An 18,876-nucleotide genomic window follows, 5' to 3' on the forward strand; every position below is an offset into this window, starting at 1 on the left:
AACTGTTCTGTTATCTGCTGACCTCTCCAACCCCAGCGTTCAGCATAGCGTTGATGAATGACATGATGGCTGTCTTCAGATTTACTTCGTCCCTGTAGCGTCCTGAGCTTCTGTCCAGCTCGTTCAAGAGAGACTGAGTAACAAATACAAAGATATCTAATTAAATACATATTAATCTAATTAAAATGGATTTTTTTCACCAAATCTTAGTTTTTTGTTCTAGAATAGCATTGTTAGCTTGTTAAGCTAAGCTAGGAGTAAACATTACTGTGAATGTTAGATGCACTTCACCTTAAAAGCACTCTTTGTGTGATGTATGTGTGTAAGTGACTATGTAATGTGTTTTAATACAAGTCACATGAGTTTCCATTGAGTTTAGGATGCTGCTTCCGTAGACAAGCAAGCTGATGTGAAAATGCTGACTGATGAACAATTTTGTTGAATTGTTTTCCATCTGGGGTGTTTATGGATGGTCGATTTATGCTTTTATATTTAATGGGTAATGGCTGGTGGGAATGTTATTTTTCTGGAATGGGTTTCTAATGTCTGCTAATGGTGCTTATTGTGTCAAGTGTGTTCAGAGAGCTGTTGGGTCACTAGAAACCAGACATGCTTAACCGGCTAATGTTTCAAACACAGACTAAACACACAGTAAAGACAAATCGCTCTACATATGTTTAAGCTGCATTAGATAAGGCCTCCACGAATGTGTTTTTCTTCTCTGTGGTTAAAATTACTGTGTCTCCCATGGGGTATGTTAAGAAATGCAGACAATACCCCCCCAAGTACTGAAATGTCTACAAAGACTACACTAAATCCTGCCCACAATTTGACACACTCCTATTTCTAATATTTCTTATTTTTCCGATTTAACAGATTAAAATCCTAAACTCTTTCTCCGCCAGCGTTTTTAAAAAAAGTTGCCAGCCACTGGCCAGCATTTTTGATCATTTTCAAGAAAATGTCTTCCAATGGTGGGGAAAGAGTTGATGAAACAATAAGCCACAAAAGAGGTGAGCATTACTGATTTTACCAGTTACTGTAAAACACATTGTAAGAATGTCGGAAAATATCTATAATGCATGACCTTGAGTGCACCCATAAAATGTTGGCAACAGCAATATGATATAAAATGGTTAAATAATTTAATAATCAAACCCTTCCACACAGAAATATAGTTCACTAGCATAACAGCAGGCTTATAGTTCTCATTCAAAATGACAATCAATGATAACACTCTATGAATGGTGCAACAATTGACAAATTCGACTGATGTGTGGTCACGTGTACGCATATGAATTATTTTACATATCCAGACAGATTATAGAGCTGGAATTGCCCAAACAAGATTACAGTTGTTTGATTCTGTTACAAAACTCTCATTAAAGGTAACATTACCTGGAAGCGAGTCCTCTCTGCAGCATACTTCTGGTAGTGTGCCATGGCCTGTAGCACTTTCTTATGCCCGTCGGGCACCAAGCAAACCGCGCCCAGGATCTCCAACACAGCCACTTTGGTCTTGATGTTGTCCTGGCGGAGGCTCTGGGAGATAGTGTTGATGCTCATGGGGTGGGCCAGTACATGGGCTCGGCCCTGGGAGTTGTTCATCAAGGCTTTGATGCAGCCAATGATGGAGGTATGTATGCGGCTCTCTGAGGTTTCGAAGTCCATGCTCCTCAGGAAGTTCAGAAGACACGTCAAGCCATCCAACTCTATGAAGCGCGTCACAAACCTGAAGGGAGAGTCACCAAGGGGTTTGTGAGGTTATTTTTTCCAGAGCCTAGAATGTTAGGAAACGTAACTATCATTGCCACACTGCCCTAAAAACATTAACAACACAATGATCCAACGAAACCAACCAAAAAGTTGGTGTTTGTTGGGGCAGTGCCTTTAGAACAGGGCCAATACTATGAAAATCCCTTTGAGATCCCATGGTCATTGGCTTTTACCCAAGGAGAATAACATATATTGACACACATTATTATATAAATATAAATCAGTGCCATTTGGATGTAAATGATCCAAGGACATATTTGCTAAAAAACCAAGAGGGACTATCTTTAAAACATTGCTTGTGAAAACATTCTGATCTGCAGAAGTCTTGGAAAAAATCCCAGATGGCTTCTGTATATACTCAGCTGCATAAATAAACAAGTCAACCATGAAAACCCTTCAGTGTGGAATGGGCATGTATCTTCACATTCATCATGTTGAGCTAAACCCAGGACTCATTAATCAGGTTAATAAAGGTCATACATGTCACTACCCCCTCCTTAAGAGTGGCCGATCAAGGGTTAAAAGGATAGTTCACTCAAAAATGAAAATTCTGTCATTAATTACAAACCCTCATGTCATTTCAAACCCATAAGTAATTCATTCATCTTCAGAACACAAATGAAGATCTTTTTAATGAAATCACATCTTGGAGTCAAATGGATTACCTTTCTGGCGCTTGAAAGTGGCAGTTGCGTAGCTGTCAATGGAGGGACACGAAACTCTCAGATTTCATCAAAAAGATCTTAATTTGTGTTTGGAAGATGAACGAAAGTCTTACAGATTTGAAAACAACACAAGGGTGAGTAATTAATGACAGAATTTTCACTATTGGGTGAACACATCCTTTAACACTTACAGAGACTTTATGTCATCACCACTATTTGCTATAAACAGAGTTTCTACCAACTCAACTTAGGTGACTCACATTGCATGTTAACCAAACACTAGGGTGCAGCACGGTTGTGCCCTAATGGAAGACGATACTGACAACAGAGGGAGATGGATGGGGGTTGAGGGGCAGCAGTGCTCCTGTAATCATAATAGATGCATTGACTTCACAAAGCTTGCCAAGTTCAAGCCACAGCATGGATTTCTTAGCACCCACTGGCAACGGAAAAACATGCATCGCCCTCCAACTGGAGTAAATCAGTCCGTTATTATCCCATATAGTGTGGCTCTGTATTTCCTGCAACCGCGATCTAACATTAGCAGACGTGGCTCACCTGGCCATGGCTCAGCGATCTTCTGGGCGACCTGTAATCTTGAAAATTTCCGGGAGCGATGTACACATGAGATCATAGCTGGCCCATGGTCGTTTGGCTTCTCCTCAAGTCTACTGCCTGGATTAGCCCCTTATCTAATTTCAACATCAAATCTATGCAAAGTGTTCATGGACAGTTTCATGGTCTAGCCATATTTTGATACTCCAGCTTTCTTACAGTATATAGGAGCTTGTCATAAACAGATTCACTTATATGTAAACACTTATATAAACACTTCATTTATATGTCACCTTATTCCAGAACCAATGTACTTCTATGTTTTTTTTGTAGTATTCTAAATACCTTGGAGTATTAAGTAAAAAGCACGGTATATACAGTATGAATATGCTATTTATTTAGTAGTACCATGGTATTATGATCTGATTCAACTACTGCCCCACAGAACTGCTACCACTTTAAGTCATTTGAAATGTACAGGCTCCCCACAGTCAGACGTGGTGTTTGGATTTGCATTAATCTGTTAATGTGATTCTCTCAGAGATCATTCAAGCACAAAAGCACGCTTTCATTATTTACGCATAATGAAAAACCTGATGATGCCATTGCCCATTTCATTGTTCTTTCTTTTCATGATTCTAGTTTTAAATTTCATATGAACTTTTATTTATATTATTCCAATGTGGAAAGTATTCTCTTCTGAACTGAAACTCCTATTCAGCCAAGAAACTCACATTCCGGAACAGGTTTTGAATTATACATCCATGGTGGCAAGCAAGGCTGCTTACATAAAAAAGTTTGGGCGCTAAGTCTTAAGAAGTGTGATCTGTTCTGATGCTTTTACTTGAATATTCGGTCTCAACTTTTGTGGAACAGTATCTTTGCCTAACGAAAAACATGTTTGTTTACTAAGGCGCTGTTTTTGGATTCCTTAAAGAGCTGGTTCCAGTCCCACATCTGATAATCACATTATAAACACAGTCTCATGACCTTGTCATCATTGGCTTTTCCTTCTGCTGTGAAGGTGCAGATGCCAGTGAAGCAGGGCTTACTGCTTCCAAGGGTTTCAGCAAAACTTGTAAGCCACAATAGATGCATTTTATGGTCTTTTAAAAAACAAACAAACATTCAAACACATTTTAGGTTGTAGAAAGTGTCAGGGGGAACAACTGGGATACTACAAATCAAATATGCTTTCGAAACATGGTCCAGGTGTGTCACCGGAGCCTGAGACCCCTTGACTGCTGAAGGTTCTAGCACATGTGTTCTCCTTATTTTTTAAACTCTTAGAATGGAAAGATGTCACATGAAACACTAGATCTGGTTGTTTAAAAGGTTAAAGCTATTCAGGGTGATTTAACTGGTCTTAAAAAGCGATTGTAAAGACTTTAGTGATCATTTGGGAAAGTCATAACATGAGCAGTAAAATGAAGCCAGCTGAGCTTTGATAAAGAGCTGTCTGACTTGTTCACAGTCATACTCAGCCAGACTAAACGTGAACAAAATCGTGCATGTGTGCAGTATTGCATATCAGTTACCGTTGACCTGGCAGGAAAGAGCAGCTGGGAGTGTGTAAATTACACTGGAAGCCGAGCATGTGGGGGGCACAGGTGGGGTAGCACATTGTCCCATTAAGCCATGGCCAACACAAGCAATGCCTGAAGCTACCTCTCCTGCACTTTACTCTATTTTCCTTCAGTCACTGACGCTCACTGGATCTAGCTACTACACTTCACACAGCACGGGGAGAAAAACACAAACCCGTCCAAACGCTTAAAGCATGCGGGGTATCATTTCCTTGGAGGCATTTGACAAATGTGAAAACACAGAGGTTGAGTTCAATATATCTGGACCTCTTTGAGGTCATATCAGTATTATGAAGCCTAATATGGGGGAGAAGAGATGGCTGTTATTGAGACCCTATTGACAATTCCTCATAATAATAGGGGCAGCTTTGTCCAAACATCAGGGAAAACATTCCTTAAACAAAAGATGGACATACTTTCCAGTGACCTAAACTGAACCGCAGCGTGTTTGTCTACTTCGAGTCAGAGTGCATCAGATTTTCCATGTCGAAACAAATTGAAAGATTTTAATCATTCCCTTAAACCCACAGAAAAAAACTACCTCAGTAATTCAGAAGGTCAATAAACATGTTGCCTTCATCTCCCTCACCGACTTGACACAAGTACTCTTGCCGATCTGAGCCCATCATTGTGGTGGTGAGAGATTCGGGTTGCTTGGGAGGATGTTGCGAAACCTCTCTCGCTTCGGAGTGACATTTTGTGTGGGTTGACCAGCAGTGTGAAGACAGAGGCCTTGTGTCGTGGCTGCACAGTTTATATTAAAAATACCAAATTAAGAAAGGCTTGTCATCTGCACGCCCTTCCAGAATGTGGACTAAAAAAGAGAGAGGGTGGAGCACTTGAAACTTGAAGACAGTATCCAAAAAAAGGAGGACCTTCTTGCTGTGAGCTGACAGTGCTACCCATTGAGCCACCTTAGATGAGGAAAGTGTTCTAGAATCAGAAAATTAACAATCAAATTGAATATCTTAAATGCAGCTTTTGGCTACATCCCAATTCGGATAATATCTGTACTATACAGTATATATAGTATAAATGGGACTCTTAAACCTTTTAACCTTTTTGAATCATGTCCATGTATTTTTGTGTGTGTGTGTTCACATAGCAAGTGCCAAAACCTTTACCAATTTTGGTCTGTTCCTCAAAGTAGCAAAGACATAAAACTCCCGAACCCATTTAAGGTTAATAATTGAATTTAATGTCCAACAAATTAAAAATATATTCAATACAGATGAACAAATGATAAGGTTTGCTTGCTGCAATCCCTTTCTACAAAAACACGTTTTGTAAACGATATGATCACAGATCATATACTAGATGTGCTGTGTTTGACAGAAACCTGGCTAAAACCAGATGATTACATTACTTTAAATGAGTCCACCCCCCAAGATTACTGTTATAAACATGAGCCTCGTCTGAAAGGCATTTCTCAGGGGTCTAGTTTCAAGTATAATTCTTTTGAAGTGATGGTTCTTTATATAAGAATTTGCTTATATAGACTTTATCAAAGAATTTGCTGATTTTCTATCTGAGTTAGTACTGGCTACAGATAAAGTCTTAATTGTTGGTGACGTTCTAAACTCTATTCTAAACTCATTGCCTTAATCATACTTTACAGTACTGCGCTGTCAGAGCCAAAACATCATGATGGCACATTTATTTTCCAGCTTCCAGTGTTAACAAGGGGCGGCAGATTGTTTGCACTGAATAATGAGTGGTTCTCAGTAGGCTAACCGTCAAAGACAGCAAGTGTATAGAGGAACACTGCTGGATCATTAATCAATGATAAACTGAGACACGCGGAATAGTGTAAACATGCATTAGCACAGACACTGGCATGTCTTTTTCTTCCCTGTTGATGTATTTCTATTGAAACAGGGCTAGAATTTTTGGTCACACTTTAGATTAGGGTCCGTTTCTCACTATTACTTGCCTATTAACTATGACTTTTGCCTCAATATACTCTTAATTACTGCTTAGTAATAGTTATTAAGTTACAGTAGTTGGTGTAGTACAGTAGTACAGTAGTTTACAGTTAGTGTTACCGAATTATTGTTTTAAAAAATAGCCTTTAGTTTACATCACAGTTTGAGAAACACTGCAATGAAACACTTTGTACATAAAATTGTGTTTGAATTTCTCCACCAACAACTTATACGCATGCAGACCTGCCAAAATAAGGGATTAAATAAGGGCTAAAAAACTATTAATATTCAGAGAAGCTGACATTATTTCTACAAAGTCGTTACCTACAGTATAGCTACAGTATTTAAGAGTATTTATTACACATACTCATGTTGATGCTGCAAATATAACTCAGTCCAGAAACCAAATAATACTCAAAAGAGACAATGTGCACTAATTTTGATAAGATTGAGAACATTTCAATAGATATTTGAGGAGATCCAAACCAGAAAATTATTTGACAAAAGTAACCAGTTTTGACCAAAGTAATCTTTTTCCACCTGTGACTCAGATCGGCAAAGACAGCGTTCAACTCTCTTTACTACTGTGAGTTACTGAACATCAGATTGCTGTAAGAAATCTGTTTTTCAAAAAGGCTGTAATTATTCTTCATAGAAAAGCAGTGGGCAGTGTGTGCACCACTTTCTATACAAGCTAGTTACTGTATGACTGCTGTGGATGTTACATCATCTAATTGTGGCACTGGTTGGATTTTTTAATAGTCTAAAATGACTCTTAAAGCAATAACTGATTATTATAAATCTGCAACTGCAAAAATAGCATTACTGAAATAAAGATCACACAGAATGTATGAAAAGGAAGTTATGCTAGTTTTTAAAAAGCACTCAGACGGGCTTTTAAACCCTTTTCTGGCCCATCAGAACACCACAGCCAATGAATGTGCTGAGTTGGAAGTTTTGTGAATTTGCTTTTTCTTTAAAGAACTGTAGGTATTTGACACATTTCACTACACCAAATTGGATATTCAATATTTTAATTTCCTTCTGCTCATTTAAAGTAATCCCTGCACTGGTATTAAGGAGGTTAAAAAAAAGACCTTAAAACCTCAAAGCAACCATTAGCGGATTACATCCAAGGCACGGCTCACTGCTCTCAAAGAACTTGTCATAAATTCATGAATTACATCTATTTATAGACAAAAACGTGTTAAATCACTTTTTAAACCAAGACCAAAAAAAAAAAACCATCTAACATTAAACAAAACTGATAAAACTGACCACAAAATATAGACATAGTCCAGACGGTCCCTCATATATGGCAATGTGAGAGCGGTGACTCTTGAGAGAACTCAACAGTTCAGTCCCTGTGGTGTGAAGCAGAGCGGGACCGAGAGCCGTGGAGCGAATGCTAATGAAAGACACCTGTGTGACACACCGGCCTCGAGTCTCCCTGAGGAATACTGCAGGGATATAAGGAGGAGTGGTGACTGTGAGGGGTGAGAGAGGACCAGGTCTGGGACATTACGTTGTTGGTTTATTATGTTATAGGCGGCAGTCGGCAGAGAGGCAACTGACGCTTGTTTTGCTTTGTTGTTTATGCTTTTATTTCACCACTTCCTTCTTCCCTGAAATGTAACAGTCCCATTAAAGTCATGTCTAGAGAACAGAGTCATGATTGCATGATTGGCAGCTCGGACTTTTTGCTTTGTGACTCAGAGAAGCAGCTCTGTTTCTGTTTGCCTGCAATGATGAAAGAGACTCCAGACTCCTGGTCTAAATCTGAAACTTCTGTGTAAAAGATCAATCATTTTCAAGGATTAAAAAAAAATAGTGTTGTTTTATTTAAGGATTCTGACTGTTTTTATGTACAAGAGGGACCAGTACAGAAGACTGGATGCAGTCAAGTAGTAGTTTCCATCCAAAATTGCAAATTTAACTTATGCCCAAAATTGGAAATCGCATAAAACATTTGCAAATAATTTCCATCCAGTGAGTCGAAGAAAACAAAATCGTAATTTCCTGATAAGAAAATTAGGAGAAGCCACTGTTATTCTCCATTTATATGATTCCATTAGGTTCACTTTTTGAAAAATATGACATTTCCTATCATTGCTACGCAAATTTATCTGCCCCTAAAACAAGATAAAAATGATCTAGATTCTCTACTAGCTTGCCTAGCTGATTTAAAGGCGCAGTATGGCATTTTTCGCCACTAGGGGTCGCTAACCTATTTACAATAACAAAGGCGTAGATTGATGACGCAACATTTGCTAAGAATCTCCACAGTTGTCCGCGTCAGTCGCTTTGGTTACTATCAGACGGCTCTGGTTCATAGCTCTGGTTGCCATGGCAGCACGAGCGGAAACCAGGGACAACGCGGATATGACGGCATTGACTGCGACAAAACGGAAATAAAGAAACGGGACGTTTCTCGAATTAAATTACAAATTTCTCCTGGTTTAAAAGTTGTTGGAAACAGTCGGGATAATGTAAGTACACAACTAAAAAATATATATAACATAGATATAGTGATTTTTGCTATTTTTAAAGCAAAAGTTACATATTGTGCCTTTAAAGGTGCGTATGGCTGTGAATCTTTTAAATTTAAACGAAAATAAGACAGAGACTGTTGTATTTGGTATTCAAATTTTAAGCTAGGCACTCTTTCACAATACGCAAAACCTTGTGTAAAAAACCTGAGAGTCCATTTGGATAGTGCCTTTAAGTCTGATATACTATTCAGTTCTGTGGTCAAATCTATTGTCTGTTGTCTTTTAAGAACCTTTAAGCAATTCACGCCCTCATTACTTCAAGGCTTGATTACTGTAACGCACTCTATATATGGATAAATCAAGCTACTCTCTCTAGACTTCTGGTGTTTTAAAATGTTTAAGGGTTAAGAAATATGAACATATAACACCCACGTTAATGTCATTACTCTGGTTGCCAGTCAGCTATAGAATAGATTGTCCTCTTAATGGTTTATAAATCTGTAAATGGCTTAGCACCTTTTTACCTCACCGATCTTTTGTCGGAACATGACTCAGAGGAGGTCTTTGAGATGCTCAAATCAGGGACTATTAGTGGTTCCAAGGACAACATTAAAACTAGTGACCGGGCATTCGCAGTATCTGCGCCAAAACTGTGCAATAGTCTGCCGGTTAGTATTAGGACTACGAGTACTGTAAGACATTTTTAATCAAAACTGAAGCCTTATTTGTTTGAAATAGCTTTTAATCGATTATACAATGTCATGTCATCTGTTATATTGTCTGTTATTTGTTTTTATTGTATTTACGTTTATGCTATGTACAGCACATTGGTCAACAGTTGTTGTTTTAGTGCTTTATAAAAAGTGACATTGACATTGACACTGTATATAATAAATAATTTGCGCCTGAGAGCATGCAGACGAAACTAAACTCATTTAGCTCTGCAGAGAAATAAATCTGTCCTGTTAACTTGCTTTCGGAGGCAGATGCTGCTGTTTGGGAACACAGTCGTGTAAGACCACTTTGACGACAGACTTTGCTCAGGCATTTCAGAACAACCAAAACAGCATTTCAGATGATGGTCAAAAGGATTGTTACGCTGGTTAATCCAATTATGCCATCCAATCTTGCAAAGTCACATGATTTTTTTTTTGATACACATCAAGGAATTTATTCAGTAAATGTGTTTCCATCATAGTTTATGCACGTTTTGTTATTGGATAAAAAAATGTATCTGACTCAAAAGAGCCGTATGTTTTTATGTGCATTTTTAGAATTTATGCGCATCTTAGCAGTTTTTTGGGGATGCAATATCCCAAAATGTGCATAAAAAATAGGTGGATGGAAGCATAGCTAGTGACTGTTTCAGCTGAATGAATGATACACAGCAATTGAGTGTGTTCAAACATAGTGATCCGCCCACGCCAGACAGTCACAGACGAGTAGGGATGCAGTCAAGTTCACATCCACTCCAATCCTCACAGATGGCAGGTACCCTGAGGCTTCTTGATCCGTGGATCCCACATAATCCAAGCCTAAATTAGTTGCCACATGGAAAACTGCCTGCTGTGAGCAGCACTCTTAATTCAAGGTATTTACTCCTGACTCCTTGGACTGGAGAGCAGAATTATGAATTAACATAATGACAAGAATCACAGTTCTCTTACCTCATTGGCTGAGTGCGGAGGGCTGTCTTTAGATCCTCTACCACCTTGTTTCTCATTTCCATTTCCTCTTCATCAAAGGCAAAAAGTGTCTGCATCTGAAATACAGGTGATTTTTGTCAAACGTTTACTTTGGTTTTCGACAACGACACTGATAAATATCATAGCAGAACAAGTATGCTTCAAAAAAGCTTCAAACAATGTCCAGTCCAACAACAACTTTATTTTAGCATGGTGATCATACATTGTTAGTATTCATACATGAACATTGTTAGAACTGTAAGAATACACAGATGTACAGCTTTGGAAAATTAGGATATTAAGATTAAGCATCAATTAATTAGGCTTAGTTTAAGCTCTCATAGTTCAAGATCTCATTAACTTTAATTCCAAGTTCAGATGCTTCTGTACATCTGTGCATCATCGGCTTGGTAAAGCCTTATTTAGTTTGACTGTTCATAGTGATATATCCGTTCTGATCTCTGACAGTAACAATTTCAAATTGAGCGCAGAGGGAAAGCTCAGTTGCCCAATCGCATGTGACAGTCTTAACAGTGTTTTATGAATGGCTACTGGGACCGAGTGCAATTTCAATGTGTCGACTCAGCACTACTAAAATGAGCTCATCTAATAACTAAGAGCTACCAGATTCATCCCACAATTCAGCTGCACTCATCCACATAAAATGAAGTCATGGTGCAAAGTCAGACAGAATCCATCAAGATTAAAGTATATATATATATATATGCAAGTATATGCAAAAGAACAGCTCTATCTCTCTCAAAGCCTTTATTGCTAAAGCATGTAAGATGACAATAATTAAGGAAATTTGCATTTTCATATTTAAATTCCAAAGCCGACTGGGACTTCACTGTATTATTTTCTGAAACCGAGACGATAAGCAACAAACATCTGCAAAATCAGTAGACCTGTAAATAACGTGTGCTATCAGGGGAAGCTTACATCTGAAAGGCTGCTTAATAACATATTACAGTGCTATAAAGAACATAATGTTGATTGCATTTTGGCAGTCTATTTTGCTACCATGAATCCACTGAAAAACTGGTAGTCTTGGCTGATGGTCACAAACAGTCAACACAGTGTTTTCTACACTGATTTTTGCAGTGGTGGACCATTCTTGGCAGAATTCTCAGACATAATTTAGGTTTCCAAATTCTTAAGACTAATTCAAATGGATAACTTGTGGGCTTGTTGTGAGTCTTTTTGGTCATTTTAGTTTAAATAACTGGTTGTGCTCTATGCTGAATGAGGAACACTCAGAAAAATGTGAATAATTGTCTTATTTAGTGAATTAATTTAGACTGCAAACTCCGGTACTATATATGCCCAACACAAGACAAATGCCAGACAAATTACCAGCAGTAGATCAGGATCACTAGAATCATTAAACTCGTCAAACTCAATGAAATCAGATGAAGCTTTGACTGCAGTGTGTCCAACCAAAACACGTTGTTATTTCTGTGTGTAGACAAAATGTAAGAAAAAAGCTCACATTTTAGTAGCTAATCTCCATGTTATTCCACATGAACCTTAAATCATTAGAACTTTATCAAGGATAAGTTTTCCCCACTTCAACTGGTGTCAAAATCGGCTTTTATCACAAAGAGTGCAAATGTTTCTGTGCATGTAAGAAATGTAAAGGTAATAGAGTAAATACTTACAGCTGCCATGGAGTTGATGCGGTCTATGTAGTAATCAGGCCAACTGGTAGCAAGCTTGTTGGGGTCCTCTTGTTCCTAAGGCAATAAAACCAGAGAGAGTTATAATATAGTAGATTCCACATTGTATTCATTATCTAACTACAGGGGAGAAAAAAACAACAACTTGGCATTGCATTCCCCCCTCAGAGGATGTCTCTTACTTATGTCAATATGAACTAGCCTATGATAACTGAAATTGTTTATTCCCAAACAAGTAAAATGACTAGATCAGTGTTTACAGAGAAGACTGAAAAACTGTAATGAAATGGAGTCATGGTGCTCTGGAGCCTGAGGTCTGGGATTAGTTTTGGGTTTCTTCTGACTTGTTGTGCATCATGCTCTGGTTGTTTTTAGTTAAAACATTTTAGTTTTAATCACCACAGATCATATCTAACAGTTCAGGTTCTAATATAAGGGTTAATCTGAGCCCATCTTATCTTGGTATATGTTTATCAGGTAATATAATTGCTATGCTGAACATGGACTGACTTTCCCTGCTGCCTTCCTAACTGTGGGTTGTATTCTGTGATGGTTGGCTGCAAAAGTATTATTTTTAAATTACATTTTCCAACCATTGTGCTGCTTGTTTGTATCTCGCAGGAGTTTTACCTTTTAACCTTTTCAATTTCACACGAAATGTGATGTCTTGTACAACAGAGGGACACAATATGCCTAACACCTTGTCCTAACCAGACGAATAAGAATCCAGCGACAAATAATTTGTCTGTCCACACTAGACGCGACCATAGACTGTAAAAGGATGCAACGCGACTGCGAGATGCGTCAAAATCAATCAAAACTCACAGCCAATCAGAACAGCGTGTGGGCGGAGTCTCGTGGCGAGTGCACAGCACCAGAGAGTAATCCTGACGGCACTCGCAAGAAAATGGATGAGTTGCTACACAATCAAATTCACAAATATTACACCATTTAAACATTATTTAAAATACATAGGCTACTGAGTTACTAAAACAATCTTTGTCAAAGAATTCACTTGTTTGTTCACAGTTTGAACGTTCTTGTTTCCATTTATTTAATTTCAAGATCTGAGGTGAATTATCCATTGTTGCTTTTACAGCCACAAAGCTGGAGCACTAAATGATATTCAAAGTCAAATTGCATGCTTTTAACATTAAATAAAGCATGCAAACAGTACCTGAGATTATCATTGCCACACATAGAAACCGTTTCTAAAAAAATAATCATTGCGTGTCGCCGTCGCGGCTGGTTAGGACAAAAACTCTGATTAACATGGAAAAGAACCGTTTATCGTGCGTCGCGTCGCATGTAGTTAGGACACGGTGTAAGATGGCAATTATCAGAAATATTTGAAGAACAGAGATTTGTGCACTACACTACACAACACACAGTCAAGCCAGACAAAACAACAACAACCTAGGATGTATAACTTGCAATTAGATTTAAGCAACTCGCTTCTTTCCTCTCAGCGGTAAGTGTTCAACATCAGAGCGAAACAATGCTGGAACACAGCACAACAGCTTGGCCTGGAGCTCGATCATGTGTTGTTTTTCCGATTTGTACAGAGATGTCAGTTGCAGCCAAACTGATTGTGACAAATAGATTATACAGTTTAATGAGTTTCCACATTCTTCACCCCTCAATTTCTTATCACTCACGTCTCAATCATGTCACGTTGCTCCGAACATTTACCCTGACCAGCTCACGAAGGTTATCAGAACACCCTTATTTCCCTCTCTGGTACAAATAAAAAGCGGTAGAGAGATGGGGCATTCTTGGCTTAAGGTCAGTACAGTAGTGAACTGCTCCTCTTATGTGTCAATATTTGCACTATCAATAAAAAGGAGCAATAGAGGAGGTAACGATAATAAACATTATTTTTGCCAGCAGATTCCCAGTATGGGTCAAACACAGTTTAGAGAAGAAACCCAAATACAAAGTCTAGAATCATTTTCTTTTGTTTTGTTAATCAGCATCACTGGAATGTGTTTCCACACAGTGTTCCATTGGAATAATGGATACGTTTGGCTGCCTTTACTCAAGAAGCTCAGTGTACAATTCAATCCCACCATGACCAGGGTGACCTCTGGGGTTGTGCGTTCGCTGACATGTTTCTCCATCTCTCAGATTTCTGTGGTTTTGTTTGAACACAGTTTCATCTTTCAGATTGTGCTCATGAGTGTTTATGGAGATTTGGAGCATTTCTGGCTGAACTCAAAGACTTCTTTGAGGGTCCAGCTGTCAAAATGCGAATATGATGACACAGTTATCCAAACAGGAAACAGATAAATGTTTGTGAAGGGTGTGCACTCTGCAACCTTATACACAAACAACTGGTATGCCGTTTACAAATCATTACTCTCAAAAGGGTTGACTTTGTGCCAAATTGCCATGTAAAAGACATCACAATTTTTTTTAATTTTATAAATCTGTTCTCGCGTGTCTGTTATACTGCCAAGCTGAATGTAAACCTGACATCTCTGTACAAATCAGAAAGTTTAGTTGTAATTTCCAGCAAATAAGAAGTGCTTCATGATGAATCAAAGAAACCGAGGACAGATACTTCTATAGATACTTCTATGGTTAGTGCATTGGATGGCTAAAAGGATGGCTTTTGCACTAAGGTCCCTTTAATAGTGTGGAAAAAAAAGCCTCCAAGTCGGGTGGGAAAAAAAAGTAGGCTACAGGATATTGAATTTTTATAGATTGCATAATCGGAATGTATCCTTAAGGTAGAAAAGATTATGTGAGTTTGAGAACAATGCAAACACATGTTTAACCTTTAAACTTTTATTGGCATGCCAACGATATTTGCTATATTATTGGGTGGATCTGTTCCTTATTACCTCAGAAGAGTGACAGCTCAGGGCAGGAGCTCAAAAAGATGTAGAGATGAAATGGACATTGCAAATGCTTTCCTTGGAACCTCAGGCAGGCACAGCATTGGCTGTTCTAGCGGTCTCCAAATAATAATAATAGCCTACATATAATACATTAACAGTGGATATATATATATACACTCACCTAAAGGATTATTAGGAACACCATACTAATACTGTGTTTGACCCCCTTTCGCCTTCAGAACTGCCTTAATTCTACGTGGCATTGATTCAACAAGGTGCTGAAAGCATTCTTTAGAAATGTTGGCCCATATTGATAGGATAGCATCTTGCAGTTGATGGAGATTTGTGGGATGCACATCCAGGGCACGAAGCTCCCGTTCCACCACATCCCAAAGATGCTCTATTGGGTTGAGATCTGGTGACTGTGGGGGCCATTTTAGTACAGTGAACTCATTGTCATGTTCAAGAAACCAATTTGAAATGATTCGAGCTTTGTGACATGGTGCATTATCCTGCTGGAAGTAGCCATCAGAGGATGGGTACATGGTGGTCATAAAGGGATGGACATGGTCAGAAACAATGCTCAGGTAGGCCGTGGCATTTAAACGATGCCCAATTGGCACTAAGGGGCCTAAAGTGTGCCAAGAAAACATCCCCCACACCATTACACCACCACCACCAGCCTGCACAGTGGTAACAAGGCATGATGGATCCATGTTCTCATTCTGTTTACGCCAAATTCTGACTCTACCATCTGAATGTCTCAACAGAAATCGAGACTCATCAGACCAGGCAACATTTTTCCAGTCTTCAACTGTCCAATTTTGGTGAGCTTGTGCAAACTGTGGCCTCTTTTTCCTATTTGTAGTGGAGATGAGTGGTACCCGGTGGGGTCTTCTGCTGTTGTAGCCCATCCGCCTCAAGGTTGTGCGTGTTGTGGCTTCACAAATGCTTTGCTGCATACCTCAGTTGTAACGAGTGGTTATTTCAGTCAAAGTTGCTCTTCTATCAGCTTGAATCAGTCGGCCCATTCTCCTCTGACCTCTAGCATCAACAAGGCATTTTCGCCCACAGGACTGCCGCATACTGGATGTTTTTCCCTTTTCACACCATTCTTTGTAAACCCTAGAAATGGTTGTGCGTGAAAATCCCAGTAACTGAGCAGATTGTGAAATACTCAGACCGGCCCGTCTGGCACCAACAACCATGCCACGCTCAAAATTGCTTAAATCACCTTTCTTTCCCATTCTGACATTCAGTTTGGAGTTCAGGAGATTGTCTTGACCAGGACCACACCCCTATATGCATTGAAGCAACTGCCATGTGATTGGTTGATTAGATAATTGCATTAATGAGAAATTGAACAGGTGTTCCTAATAATCCTTTAGGTGAGTGTATATATGAAAAACTTCACATCCCTGTTAAAACAGCTGGTTTTTGTGATGTAAAAAATTAAACAAAGATAAGTCACGTCAGAATTTTTGCATGTTTAATGTAAGAATTACAAGATATGCAATGTCCCTGAAAACCAAAGTGTCAAATTTCAGAGAAAAAAATAATAAGTGAAAACTAACACTTAGTTGAAGCACCCATTGATTGCATTAGAGCTTGGCACATCCTGACTCCTGAATATTTTCCCACTCTTCTTTGCAAAAACATTCCAGACCCGTTAAAGGGATGGTTCACCCAAAAATGAAAATTCTGTCATTAATTACTCACCCTCATGTTGTTTCAAACCCGTAAGACTTTCGTTCATCTTCAGAACACAAATAAAGATCTTTTTGATGAAATCTGAGAGCTTTCTGTCCCTCCAATAAATGGCAGTCTTACTCTTATCTGTATGACCATAAATTACAGAGTATTTTAAGTCGTTTCCGCTGTTATAACGAGACAAAATCATTTGGCATTGTGCCGATTTGTGTCGTGGTATATCAGTGATGAAATATGCGTGTCCTGGAAATGGGAAGCCTATTTGCCAGCCTCCCTCACCGGTTTTCTCTTTGTCAATTTTGGAGTTCTTGATAATGTCACAGTTGTGCCATACTTTTTTGTATTCAACTCAATGATGAATGTCTTCACTGTGTTCCACTGTTTATCTAATGCCTTGGAAATCTTTATTTTTTTTAGCTCTCACCTACATATACCGTTCAACAATCCCGTTTATGCTTTGCAAGCTCTTTGCGGCCCATGGCTCTTGTAGTAGCATGTGTAACCGGCCATACTCAACCCATCTGAACCATAGACAGTAAAAGAAATGGACACAGCGACCCCACAGACTTCAACAGAGAAAAGTGAAGTCAATTAGAAGCTCACTTCCTGATGGCTGAGCATACTGCGCAGACTCAAACTGAGCTTGACGACGTAGATGTGACGTGAGCAACCTGTCTGACAGTTGTAAGTCTTCTAGTAGCTGTGCCAAGAGAAATCTGAATCATTCCCTTCCGAATCTTGCAGAGACGGAGAGTGTGAGTAGGAGCTTTCCATGAGCTAGGAGCAGGAGCAACTTTATGACTCTCTATGGGCTTCTCCCTTGACTTTATTGGACTTTATGCCTCCACGTTCCCCCGATTGCCCGCAAGCTTCTCCTCCTGTCTATACGGTAATACCTCTACTGTGCGACAGAGAGTCGCGTGGTTATGTTAGCCTATTTTTACAAAAACTGCTTCTACGGGGCCATAACGTAAGATACAAGGTAATGGAGCCTTTTATACATTCTCGTGTTTCTTTAGAAATAAACAATGGATAAATAGTCTTTAAACACCTCAGATGTAAAAGTTATTCGCTGTCAAAGTGACGCCAAAATGAATGGGAGTCAATGGCATGCTAACAGCAGGTGATGGCTTGCTAACCAATGGCGGCCCCCGGGGAAGGTACGCTTTCCGGGTACTGGATTACCCCCTTGATTTGAACAGGCGTCTCTGGCATGGGAGGCGGACGTGCTAACAAGAAGACCGCAGCCTCCAGCGTCAGACACTAGCGCGCCTGTTGAGGACAGGGGAGTGAGGTTTACTCGCACAACTCTTTACTAGCTGGCCTTCGTTACAGATGCAAAGAGAAGATGTCAGATTCACTTCAGGTGAAGACTGGAACTATTTCACATGAGATTGATGATTAGTTTTGAACACAGCTGCCTACCCGACTATAAAAGGGTTATTTTGAGTTTTATTTTTTATCTTTTTTTCTCTAAAAAGTGTAATTTTGGTTTTTAGTGGCATTGCATAGATTAAAGGTACAAACGTTCTGATATGATTTATCTTTGTCATTTTTCACATCACAAAAAAACCCCAGTTGTTTTAACGGGGGTGTGTAGACTTTTTATATCCATTGTAAGTAAGGGTAAACCCTGGAGGTAGAAAATCTGTATCCTTCATTAATAAGACAATCACAGATTTCACTCTGAATCAGAATTGGATTTCTTTATAGTCGGAAAACCAGAGCAAAGTGATTATAACTACACTATTTCATTATAATGATGGAAATTTTTGAGTGTTCAGTCTAGACAAAAATTGTCTATAACCAAATATTTGTTTGGGCTATGCATTCTATGCCTTATTGTATGCTTAGCAACACAATAACCATTGAGATCAACTGAAAAGTCAATTCTACCATGGCAATTCTATTTGTGTGGCATGAAGAGAGTTGCTTATGCAGACCATTTCTTATAAAGGTT

General features: G+C 39.0%; 1 protein-coding gene across 5 annotated transcripts in view; it reads right to left on the reverse strand.

Moving 5' to 3' along the window:
- The window catches only part of daam2 (dishevelled associated activator of morphogenesis 2), a 90,228-nt gene that overhangs the window by 25,984 nt on the left and 45,368 nt on the right, over positions 1–18,876 (reverse strand). For all 5 annotated transcript variants that reach the window (XM_084097256.1, XM_084097259.1, XM_084097257.1 and 2 more), the window contains exons 4-7: positions 12,346–12,420; positions 10,667–10,761; positions 1,399–1,732; positions 23–133 (exon numbers count right to left, since the gene is read on the reverse strand). In XM_084097256.1, the coding sequence (XP_083953382.1) occupies positions 23–133; positions 1,399–1,732; positions 10,667–10,761; positions 12,346–12,420 (615 nt within the window). The remainder of the gene's footprint in view (positions 1–22; positions 134–1,398; positions 1,733–10,666; positions 10,762–12,345; positions 12,421–18,876) is intronic.

This window comes from Abramis brama, assembly GCF_963993115.1.
Source record: "Abramis brama genome assembly, chromosome: 21".
Lineage (NCBI taxonomy): Eukaryota > Metazoa > Chordata > Actinopteri > Cypriniformes > Leuciscidae > Abramis > Abramis brama.